Source organism: Thalia democratica, chromosome 9 (assembly GCF_965202585.1).
Source record: "Thalia democratica chromosome 9, ktThaDemo2.hap1.1, whole genome shotgun sequence".
Classification (NCBI taxonomy): Eukaryota; Metazoa; Chordata; class Thaliacea; order Salpida; family Salpidae; genus Thalia; species Thalia democratica.
Genome location: NC_139173.1, coordinates 17813852 through 17826889, shown reverse-complemented (window position 1 = coordinate 17826889; position 13038 = coordinate 17813852). Strand labels below are relative to the sequence as shown.

Genomic DNA, 13038 nt, shown 5'->3' with positions numbered 1-13038 from the left:
TTAAATTACGATTCAAAGAAAAGTAAAATTTTATAAACTAAATCTTAACACGATTTATCAAAAAAATTTGTTTATACTTCTTGGTTAGAAAATCAGACCAGAAATTCTTAAAAGACAAAAATCTAGGTTTTGCTGTTTTACAAACTCATCAGTGAGTTATAACCAAGAAAAACTTGTAAATGTCAATTTGCAAGCAATTGTATTGTTTTACTACACGAAGGTTAAGTTTGTTAATAATTTCAGTGAACATCAGCCTTCATTGTTAAAAAATATTAAATACAATGTCTAGTTCACTTTCAGGACAGCTGTTACGTTCGTTTGAGATACGATTAAAAAGGAAACATTGGTAATAGTAATAAAAGCAAAAACCTGGACTGAAGTTTTATATGACATGAAACAAGCTAAAAGTTTGTAAGCATCGACTTTTGATGATCGTTAGACCAGGGACGTAGCTTGGTACGTTTCTGCAAATCTCCAGAAACGTATACTTATGTGCGAAAAAACTTGCCTTTAAAAGACTCTGCTCTCTTAGCTTTTAGTATACATTTATACTTTATACTTAGTTATGCACTTCTGAGAGATAATTTTGACATATTTGTACTCTTTAGCATTTTTAGTGTCGTAAATATTAAACAAATTAAAAGAGTCATAGGGGTGTGGAGCAAAATAAATTGCCTTGTATACAGTTATCACTCGTGTTTCAACATTACATTTTTTGTGTATTAATGTAACAGCATATTTTAAGAATAAATTCAAATAGATTTATGCAAATTGTATATTTTATTCGCGAATGGTTTCGGTGGCAAAAGATTACGACCTTTTCAAGCAAAAAATAAAATATTAAACTGCATATAACAATGTTAATTATTTATACTGTTAGTTAAAGTCTTATTCATGCGTGAAGAATATAAACAAAAACAAAAACGTTGCATATTCGAAAATTCGAGGTACTTGTTAAAAAATAAAAAATTGAATTAATATTAATATAATGAGTCAAAGAAAAAAACTGAATTCAGAGCTTTTTTAAAAACATAGTTTAAAAACATTTTTTTTATAAAAAATTACCTTGAAATTTATCTAAATGAAATTAAGAATTGTCTAAAATTGTGATTTTTAGCCAAGAGTGAACAAAACATTAATAAAACTTAAAGTCACTAAAGATTTCAAAATTCAATTTGTATTAAGTAACATAACAGTCAAAATTTAAATCGATTTAAGAACTATCTAAAAGAAAAATTCGAAAAATTTTTCTAAGTTCAGTTAAGAATTATCTATAAAATTTTTTTTAAGCTATATGTCAACAAAAAATCAATAAAAAATCTTAAATTGTAAACATCATTATACAAAAATTTTTCATACAATGTTTTATCACAAAATATTTGCTTGTTATTTTGATCGTTGATAACGCCTTTGTCTAATTGTCTAACGCAGGGACGTAGCTAGCTCAAAAAAGTTACGAATCTGCAAAAATTAATCATGTGAAATGACGCGTGATAACTTCCTAGCGGGAACACATGAATTTAAACTATAAGAATATATAAACTATAAACTATAAGAAAAAATTCAAAAACATTATTAGAGGTAGTTTAGAGGTAGTTTAAATCGCTGTGTTCCCGCTAGGAAGTTATCATGCGTCATTTCACATGATTAATTTTTGTAGATTTGTAACTTTTTTGAGCTAGCTACGTCCCTGCGTTAGACGATTAGACAAGGGCGTCATCAATGATCAAAATAACAAGCAAAGATTTTGTGATAAAACATTGTATGAAAAATTTTTGTATAATGATATTTACAATTTAAGATTATAACTGCAACAATTCATTATAAGTAAAAGATTAAAAAAAGCATTTTTTAACTTTTATTTACATTTAAACAAAAATATTTTTTTACTTACTTTAAGTAAATAGAATCTCTAAACTTTAGCGGTTCAAAAGTTTACATTTGTAGATTAGTAACAAGACTGGGAATTTTTTTAAATGTGATTTTCTAGACTCACCCAAACAAGTTTTCTAATGCACATATTCATAAATATTTGTTTGAACAAAACTTGTGGTTGACAATTGTAAATTTATTTATATTTTTATAAAATTTTTTGAAGTTAAATATTTTTAAAAAGTTAAATTTTTTGTTAGGCCATAAAAAAGACTAATAAAATCAAAGAATAAAGTAAAGCAATCATTTAATGTCTTGGATTTTAATCTTTTGATATTAAAAGTGTTTTAATTAAGATTCTTAGCCTAGTTTTCGTCTAAAAATTATAAATAAATGTAAAATAACACTTTGAAAAAGCACATTTGTCAAGAATTAAATTTTAAGATTTCAAGTAAAAAGTTTAGTTTTACACTGTACACAGTAAATAACTTAAAAATAAGTTTAGAGTACACTAAACTATAAAGTATATAAATATTAACTTTTTTTAATCCTTTAAAGTATAATGTGTCAGGAACTGTTATTCATGTTCTTTTTTATTTTGTTTATGTGTCGGAAATTGGTTTCAAACTTGCACCCATCAACTCAAAGAGTTTTCATTAGGACCCTTACACCATCAGGCTACACATTGTATTTATTAATTTAACACATTTTTAACAGAAAAAAAACTAAATAACAAAATACAAATATTTAAAAAAAAAATCAAAATAACTTTGCTAACTTTTCTGTGCTTATCATAATTATATTATAAGGTTTACTGATTTATACTTAATGGAAAATTAAGATAGTAATTTGTTTTTTTGATCTAGTTTGTAATCTTAACATTACATGTAAATTTTGTAGATACAAACAGTTTATTCATTTTAAAATATAATTAAACTTAAAAAAAAAAAGTTCCTGGTTGCTCTTAATTTAACCATTAGAACTTACTATACAATTGAACAATATTATACAAATCAAAAAACTTAAATAAAATAAAGTACTAATATAGTAGTTAGTTAGTTTGAAGTTAATTTTATGATTTTTAGGTTTTTATTTTAAATATTCTTGTGCAAAACTCAAAACTATTAAAATAAGAGAATTCAGTATACTATAGTTTGATTGAATTTGTTGACAATTTTACAAACATACAAAAACAAGCAAGTGTATTATTGTCTTCAGAGTCTGTAACTAAGACTATTAAATTTAATAAAGTGTTTTAAGTTTTTGTATTTAATATGCTATTTGAATAACTTTATGCATGTAGTTTTGCTTAGCTTACAGCTTTATTTCGAATACAACATGATACTATTTAAATTTTTATTACTTAATTTAAAACATTTTCTTAAAAAGACATTAGTAAAATGTGCGTTTTTGAAGGGAAAAGAGTAAGTACTGATGTGTTTCATCAAGAAGTAAAAGTACTATAAAAAACAAACACATAAGTTATTTAAGTTGTGCTTTTATTTAAGGCATAGTTTTTTCAATTTTGCATACAGTTTATTTTGTGCATAAATAATTGTAAAAAATTTGCTTTTGCCATGTATTGCAACAAAATGCAAAATAGAAATGTTTAGATAATTTTAAATTATATCATTATTCAATAAAAATTATTTGTTTTAAAATATTTTACATAAGTATGTAAATTAAATTTGATTAACATCAATAGGTTTTATTTATAAGTAAATTCAATATATTTCGGATAATTCTTACTTCATTACTTTTTTATTTCAGCTGGTGTTTTAAATTTTAGGTAATTGCATCAACAGTTAGTATTTAAATAGTAATTTTACTTAAATATTTTAACAACTCTTTGATGGAATTACCAGATCTAAGCCATTTAACTGCTGAAGAACAAGAAAAGATTTTATCAGTAATAAAAAGGCATCAAGAGGAAGAAAAAAGAGAAAAAGCTTTGATTAGGTAATTATTTGTTAGTTTTTTATTTGGTTGCTTAATTTCTTTAACTTTATCTTTTTTATTTAATTTTAAAGTAAGTAGTTGATTGACAAATATTATGTTTAAACACAAATATATATTACTTAATAGTTAAGACTTTAGTTTTTATATTATTTTTAAATTTGATTAGTATCATTCAGGGTTGCTAAAAAACTTAGAACCCTTGAAAAACCTGGATTTTGACAACTTAGGCAAAAAACCAAGAATTTGAAAAAAAAATCTTGAATTTTGAAGAAAACTCCTAAAAAACCTGAAAAAAAATAGAGCTTTGAACTATTTTTACATGAAGTGTATCAAAATTTTGAGAATTTTTCATTAGACACAAGAAGTCTATAATAAAAAATTTTTTTTTATGTATCATAGAAATTTATTTTCATTAAAAAACACATTGAAAGTATCTTTTAATGTTGTTATACTGTTTATGAGTTTTTTTTTATTAAAGTCTAATTTTATACTAAAATTGGCCAAAAACATGTTTTTTAAAAACTTAACAAAATTTCCAAAAGCCTTAGGCAACCCTGATAATTTAATCTCAGTTTAAATTTAATTTAGTTAAAAAACATAAATTATTCTTTGATAACCAATAAAAGTAACTGGTATACAACAATAAAAATTATATATATTTTCAGTAGATGATAAGTGATGCAATATAATGTTTATATAAGTTTGTGTATTAAAAAAAACTAAAAAGATCACTTTATAGTTTATGGTTTACTTTCTTTCAATTGTGTACTAAATTTTTTTTTGTATTTGTTTTTGATTAAAACTATATAATATAAAGTAAAAATGTATTTTATTGTTTTTATACTATCATAGATATTTGAAATTTTTGATCAACAATATGTTTACAGTAGTATGATAAGTTTTTTAATATTAGACTTATTAATACTAAACATTGTAAAGCTCTATTTTTCTCAATACTTAAACTGCTAAAAAAAATAGTTTCAACTATTTAATAATTGTATTATATAGACTTAGTACTACTTTTTGTTTAGATTTGCCTAAAATTTGTTGATGAAGTAGTTAAATTTATTAATTGACTTTCTCTAAAACACTAGCTATAACTATAACTCTATAAAACACTTTAAAACTGTTTCACTAAACACATGATAAAAAGTTGTGTACCTTTCTCTCAGAATTAAAAAAAATGTTTTATATCTTTTAAATTTAAATCGAAAAACTTTGCTTAAACTTTGCTTGAACTTAATTAACATAATTTTCAAACAGACATTTTTGCCTTTAATTTTTGCAAACTCAAGTACCTTTTTTTAGTTCAGATATTTTCTAACTAAATGTACATGCGAAAACAGAATCAATTCTTAAGCAAAATTAAGACTTTTTTGTTAGTTTTGAATATACTGTCTATTTTAGATAAAAATAAGTAGTTTTTGTTAAGCTCTGTATGTAGAGAAAATTTTGTGACATTTGTATAGTTTAAAAATACAGTTTATTTTATTTATTTTTTATTAAATATTAGTACTATATATGAAATAGATAGATAGTACTCTTAAAGATTTTTATTTTAAACTTTTATAATGATTAGCCAGTATTAATTTATGCCATCATCAACAAACTTTAAATGTTTTTCACCATCAATAATAAACAATGAACTTCACCGCATGACCAACAACAACAGCATCCAAGACAACCTACAACAGCATCCAAGACGATCTACAACCAGTTTTGTCTTTTTTAAGACTTATCAGGCAGGCATAGTGGCAAGAAAATGATGTAGTGGTCTTAACATCGGTTTTTAACAGATCACACCAGCGGTTTTTTGCAACTATGCCTGCCTGATGAGTCATAAAAAGGACAAAACTGGTCGTAGGTTGTCTTGGATGCTGTTGATGGTCGTGTGAAGTTCATTATGTTTTAAAAGGTTTAGAAAATATTAGAATAATATTCAAAAGAGAATGGAATTAAAACAAAAGTAAGTATAGGGTTTGATTTAATTAGTAGTACATTTACTGCCTGTATTAAAGTAGTCAGTCACTTACAACCACATTTTTTCTAATAACAGAAACACTAAATTTTCTGTTGATTATTTTATTTATGTAGATTATTTTTCAACAGTGACCTTCAAGATCATTTTAAGAGTTACAAGGAAAATGTAATACAATCTTCTAAGGAAACTTCTCAAAGCAATGAAAATTCAACTCGTGATGCTGAAAAAGGAGACGTAAGATTTTGTTGTGAATGTTTAAAAGAGTGATTTTAATAAAGAAAAATAACTAGTTAAGTTTTATTACATTGCAAGTATGATTATGAATATGTTTTAAATTTTTTTTAATAAAAAAGTAAGTAGTGTCTTATTCTTATTTTCTAAAATACTGTTTTATGTTTTTATAGTTCTACTAGTTTTGTTTATGAAACTATGTTGATATTAATTATGAATACCTGTTTTTTAAAATTTTGTTAACCTATAAAATTTATAAAATTAAAATATTTGATTTTTTTTCGTATAAAATTAATACTTTAAGTAAGGTTAAATATAATTTTATTCTGGTTAAGCAAAAAAGAAATATACTGAATTTTGAATTACTATAAAATGTTCAAATAACTGAATTGTTAATTGCTAATATTTTTACAATACAAAGTTTTGATCATATTATTTAAACCATCAGACTACAAGCTTTTAGTATATTGAAACCCAGGTTTCATTCTTTATTTGAAACTCGTCAGTGGCACAAAATTTACAATTAAACTAATGTTTCAAGGTATGAATTGTCCTCTGAAACAAAACAAGGGTCTCAGTTTACTGAAAGCTTTTCATCTAATGATCCAAGTGGTTTTTATTTTTTTTGTTAAGTTAAGCTTGTCTTACGGCACATGTAAGTCATGAATTTGGATTTAAGATACTTTCAAATGTGTTTTCTTAATTGTTTTTAAGATAGATAGGAATTTATTACTTTTTATACAAACTTTTATCGAATAGAGGTAACAAAGTTTATAAAGTTGTTTCCTTGGAAATATTACCATTTTGTAAAAAAAAAAAAAAATCTTCTGTAGATAAAATTGTTTAGTTAAATATTACAAGTTGAAAAAAATATTTTTATATAGTTTATATATTATTAATAACAATTTTTACCCTTTTGAATAGTTTAACTTTTAACAAAATTAAAAGTAGTTAAACTTTTTATGAAATTATGTTGACAAAAGGGGGTCAAGTATTAATTTTTACTAAAACTTACATTTATAAACATTTAAAGTGAAAACTATAACATAATTAAAAGAAATAAATTATAGTCAGTTTTGTAAAAAGGTTTCTATTGAAAGTGTATTCAGTTAAAAAAAAATCATTTAAATGTTATCTCCTAGCTTTTTCAACTAGAAATCTGAATTTTAAATGTCTCTTGCATGTTTTAAAATATTTTTATTTTTAGAATATATATAAAAAGCTTATGACTAATACAAAAATATATGTCTTTTTTTTGAATAAAAATGTTTACTTGAAAATTTTTAAAATCCAAGTTTTCGATTAAAAAAAAAGTTTTTCTTAAAATAAAAAGAAGTTCTAAATGGTAGTCATTTGTTATTTTATAAAAATGAAACTAAGCATTTTTCAAAATTCTACTTTAAAACTGAAGGAGATGATATTTTTGAATCAAGTTTTCTTAATTATTTATTTTTTTACGACTTCTTTAAGAAAACTATTAACTCTTAAACATAGACCAATTGTAACTCGAAAATAACTATTGATTTTAAAACATTGGTAAAGACCAAGTCAAGTATTATTAGATTCTTACAAAACAAAACCAAATTTAAAAAAAAATAACTACTCTCTAGCATTAGTATTATTTCAAATAATTATTTTTTTGTCTTGGCTACTTTTGTAAAATTAAAGCTGCTCTTAGTAAAATAAGGTATCAAAAAATTGAGTTTTTTGAATGAGAATATTTGAATAATAGATAATATTATTTAAAATTTGAGAAAAAAATGTCTTTTTATGAAGCTTTTAAAAATTATTGTGCATAGAATTACTCTAAATTTAAAACAACGTTTGCTATATACACTTAACATTAAATTATTATTTTTGTATTTTTTAACGTTCTAGGCATTAGTTAAATTTTATATAGAGTATAAAAAAAAACAGTTTATAAATATAACTTTGCACAAAACTCTAATGAGTTTATAAATTAAAAAACGATTAAAGTACTAAACTTCTTTTTTTAATTGAGAAAACATCATATCATATAATATCTGTAACTTGTGTTAAGTAAATTAATTATCTTGTTAATTTTTATATATTAATAACTAATTATAATAAGGTTTGAAAACTAAAAATGTAGTTTTATTGCGTGAAAAAAGTTTTTCATTATGTATTTTTATAGTTTATATGGAACTGTAAAATTAGTTATAGTAATAGAAAGTATTTTGGTTATTAAACTGAAGTCTACTAGTAAATATACTAAATTCCTAAAACTATCTTCTTTTTATTGAAATAATATTTTTTATAAAAAGAAATTCTATTAAAGTAGTTCATCAAAAAGTCATAATTAAAGCAAACTGTCTATGCGACCTAATTTTATTGAAAAGTATACTAGTTACTTGATAGTTAATTTGAAACAGATTTGTTCAAGATGCAAAAAAACAAAGATAGCTGTTGGCTGTGGTCATAAATGTTCATTTTGTTCATTGAAAGTCTGCATGCGGTGTAGCATCAGAATTGGTGTTACTTCAAGTAAGGTATGCTCAAATACTTTATTATTTATAATAATTTAGCTTGGAAACTACTTTTTTTAACTTGACTTTTAGTTTTATGCAAACTTTAGAAAATAGAGTGTGTTTACAAGTTTTACAACTGTAAACAGTTATAGTGCAATTAGTAGCACTAGATTTTTTATCAAAAGTCAAAAATTAAAAATAGCTTACTCCTTTGTTTAAAAACAAAAATTAGATTTTAATAACATATACGGATAAAGAAATGATTTTTAATACTAGTCATTAAGTATGTGTTGTTTAATATTTTCTACATAAATGTTATTTTTATTTTGTATACCATTTTTTTATAAGGTTTATTACATTTTTTTTAGTTTAATTTTTGCATCATTAATTTTTTTTTACAAATTAAGAGTAAATTATTGTAATAGTTTATGCTATATAAAGGTTGACTAAAGTATTTATTTAACATTGAAAATATAAAGAACATTTAAAGTTATACTAATTTTGATGCATTGTGTCAGTTTAAGTATTTAAATTATTATAGTTTTTGTTTAATTTATTTAAATATTTTTCAAACATGTACATTTTTGGCTGAACGTCTGGTTACCTCTAACAATAATTCACAGAATAAAGATCGAATGGTTAGTTTTGTTCAGAAAATATAAACTAATCTAAAGTATTGCTTGTATTGACTTTAACTTTGCAGCTGGTTTAGTTTAAAACAAAATTACCTATCGTTTTTTAAGTCTGCTTTTATAGTAAAAAAAACCTTGAAACTAGGATAGACACTTTTAATGCTTCGATTGATTTTCTTAAAATATTGAATTAACATCTTTAAAAATATAAGCTTTCAGAGTTAAAAACTTAAACAGGGTTCGTGCGCGTCAGGCTAAATCAGTTTTTTTATTTAAAAATTTGAGAATCTCAGTTTTTCTCAGTTCAAATGCTTCAAAATATTGGTTAAAAATACTGAGAAGTCTTTTTAAGATCAAATTGAGATGTGAATTTATTTCTAAAAAATGATTTAGTTGTTAAAGACAAAATCAGTAAGTATTTGTAAAAATAAATGTTCTAAACCTTTTGTTGAATCTTTAATAAATGTTTAAGAATCTTCATTATTTTGTGTTGAGTAGATTATATACGTCATAATTATGAAAATTCATAAAAAAATACAGTTTAAACATTACAGTTTTGTTCAACAACTTAGCTGTTTGTTTGAATTTTAATACTCGTGTAAGCGTTTCATTTTAAGTTTTAGTAAAACACGACAATGCACGTCATTTTATTATAAATCTTCTGGTTATAATGTTTTTACTTAGTATTTAATTAAATTGATTAATTGTGTTTAGTAATATATATTAATTTTTACATTAGTAATAGATTAGATATAACAGTTAATTTAAAACTTATCACTGAATTTGCTATGTTAAGGGGGGAGGGGGGAGTCAATAACTTTTTTCACAATTTAGTCTTATTTTATTGAGTTGTAACTAAGCTATGAGTTGTTTTTTGCAGATTTTTAAAGTTCTAAACATTTTTGAGAGAAAGCTAGTTGAAGTCGGAGACTACAATAGTACTAATTAAGACCCCCCCAATATCTAAAATGACTTCTTTAGGGGATTTTCCTTACTTTGAAAAAATGTCAGGCTAAATTGGTCCCAGTCAGGCTAAATGAAAAAAATTTCGCGCACGAACCCTGGTTAAAGCAGGTGTAAGCACTACGAGTTCGTCTAAGAAAATTCTTTAAACAGATTAAATTAAAAAGTTTTAAGTATTATTAAAAAAAAGGTTTTACATAATTTTCCAAAAAATTAAGTTTTAAAATAAGAATATATTAATTTAATTACATTTTTTTAACCTTTAAAGTTATTATTAGAACTTACGTTTAGAACGCATGTTTTGTATCTATTTATCTTCGTTTTTATCATTAATATTATAATACAGTTACGAAATAGAAAACCTAACGAGTTTAATTAATATTAAAATTTATCGTAAATTTTAAAATAAAGTCAAATTCTTAAATGTTATTACCGTAGCAGATAAAAAGTTAACCATGCATATCGCAAATAAAAGATGGAATGTGATACTTTACACTATAATTTCTTATTTAATGTTTTTGAGCGTGTACATTACACACAATAGCTATAATTTATACCTTAAAGTTCTCATTTTAAAATAAAAAAGTTACAAAAGCATGTCATTTATTTGCATTAAAATTATCTTAAATATAATTTGAATCAATTAGCTTTTAAAATGTTGTTGATTATTTCATACTAGATGTCATAAAAATTTAATTAATGGTACACATTCTTTTGAAATAAGTCGTGTTGTGTATATTATACATACATTTTTCAATATAAATATTGGTTTTTGTTTAAAACTAAAAATTTATGGTTTGTGTTCTTTTAATTTTTATACTGAGGTCATACTTATTTTTTCAAACATTTTTTTACAATTTGGCTTTTGTGAAGTAGTTAGTGCGGGTTTCTTAAGTAAAAATTGGAAAATTTGTATTTACATTTGGTGTTGTAAGAACTCGTTTGGTAATTATCAAATACGCCAAAACTAATAACTAGCTTGAAATCTAGCCCCTATTAGGCAAAACCCACTGTAACCTAACAAATTTTTGTATAGTGTCAGTTTCAGTGTCATGTTTAATTTAGATCTTATATTTTGTTTTATTTTGAAATAAGCAAAATTCTTTTTACTATTAAGTTGAAATTCCTCACTCAAAAGTTTGTAAAAAAACTTTTTTTTTCACTCTATATATTTTAATATTTCGAGCAATTTACTTTTCCTAACTATATATGCGCTGATAAAGCAAGCTCTCATTAGTTCGCCCAACGAAAACTCGATTTCGCAAATCTTTAAGCCGAGAAGAAGTCATCAGGTTTGGATTGAAAAGTTTTCAGGGAAAATTTTCCATGAAATTTACATGGCTCTCGATTTATCGATTTACTTTTTCCCGTTCGCTGCCTCCCCCCGCGCTCTGCCACCAGCCAGCTTTTGTGCACAAGAAGGTGGCAGCCTCGTTTTGTAGCTGCTCTTTCTGTGTGCGACGCGTCTTTCCACTAATTAATTCAAATTCGCTCACACCTTGCGCCACGCTGCTAAATGCTTTAAAGCGAGTTTGTTTTTTAACTAGAGCTCTCTAATGAAGTTTGTGCGCGAACGCTTTGTTTTTCGTTTTCATTTGTTTTTGTCTTTTGCGAAGAATATAAAGGAAACGTGTGGGATGTTTGGGATAACCGTATAATTTTGTTTTGCTTAATTAGTTAATAAATTTTTGAACTTTTTTATAACAGTTAAATACAAAAACGTTTGAAATTCGAAAATAAAGTATTTAGTATCCCTTTAAGTTATCAATTAAAGGCCATCTAAAATTAAAAATATTTTAACTACTAAACTAAATTTAAAAAATTAAGTTATAAACTTTGTATTATTTTCTTATATTGATAACTTATTTATAAGGGAACTTGAGCAAACTATATAAAAAAAGATTTTGTAAATTAACGAAATCAAAGTTTATGTTGGTAGTTATCAAAAAAAAAACTTTTATTTAATTGAAGTATATTAGTTTTATTTATTTGTAGGGCCACCGGGTTTTGCTTTAATTTATAAAATTGTCATATAATACGCATATTCACCTTCTTTATCTTATATTCTTTGTTGCAGTACTTATTATTTTTTATAGAACTCCGTAAAACTGAGTTAATTGTTTAACACAGAGAAACGTACTTCAGTTAAATGACAGAAAACTGCTGGGCAAATTGTTGTTGTTATTAAAGTTGTTAACATTACAAAAATCTAAAATAGCTAGTCTGTTTACAAAAATTTTAATTAACGAAAACTTTGTACAATAAAGTTTGTAGCAGGGTCTCAAAAAGTGGGCAATCTTTTCCCTTTAGGGACGGTTTTGGCTATCAGGGGTCGTTAATTAGTTAGGTGGTAAAAAGTATATTGGTAATTAACTAGTAAAAGCCGATTTTTAATAAGTTATGGCGATTTTTTGTTAAAATATTTCCAATGGAAACCTTGGTTTTTAGTCTTCTTGTACAAAGCTATGACAGTTTTAGAATATATTTAGAAATAATTAATGCGTGCATAGATTTTGATAAACATAAAGTACTATACATAATGTACTTGGTTTGTAACATAAGTTTACTGGTATGTTAATGTATTTATAGGTTTCTAATTTGTTATAGTAACAATATAATATTAATTAGTTTATATTTTCTATTTCAAATATAGTTAAAACTTTTTTTTTTGAGAAAATGTTAGTGTTAATAATTTGATGTAACATTAATTTACAAATTACAATAGCAAAATTTAAAAAAATTCATTTGATTTCATAGATTTTTTATAAATAAATCAGTTTACTAAAAAGTTTTTGTGCTTTTTTATTACAATGATTTCGCTTTTTCCTTAAAACTATTCATATTTTGCTGAATTTAAAAATCTTAAAATTTTTTTTAGGAAATTTTTTAGGTTAGGATGACTAGTTTTTAG

General features: G+C 24.0%; 1 protein-coding gene across 3 annotated transcripts in view; it reads left to right on the top strand.

Annotated features, from left to right (window-relative positions):
- The first annotated feature begins 3670 nt into the window (after positions 1 to 3670).
- Positions 3671 to 13038, top strand: part of LOC145843774 (regulating synaptic membrane exocytosis protein 2-like) — a 36537-nt gene continuing 27169 nt past the window's right edge. For all 3 annotated transcript variants that reach the window (XM_082950998.1, XM_082950999.1, XM_082950997.1), the window contains exons 1-4: positions 3671 to 3831; positions 5941 to 6046; positions 8437 to 8553; positions 9156 to 9170. In XM_082950998.1, coding sequence (XP_082807124.1) covers positions 3725 to 3831; positions 5941 to 6046; positions 8437 to 8553; positions 9156 to 9170 — 345 coding nt within the window. In that variant the 5' untranslated portion in view covers positions 3671 to 3724. The remainder of the gene's footprint in view (positions 3832 to 5940; positions 6047 to 8436; positions 8554 to 9155; positions 9171 to 13038) is intronic.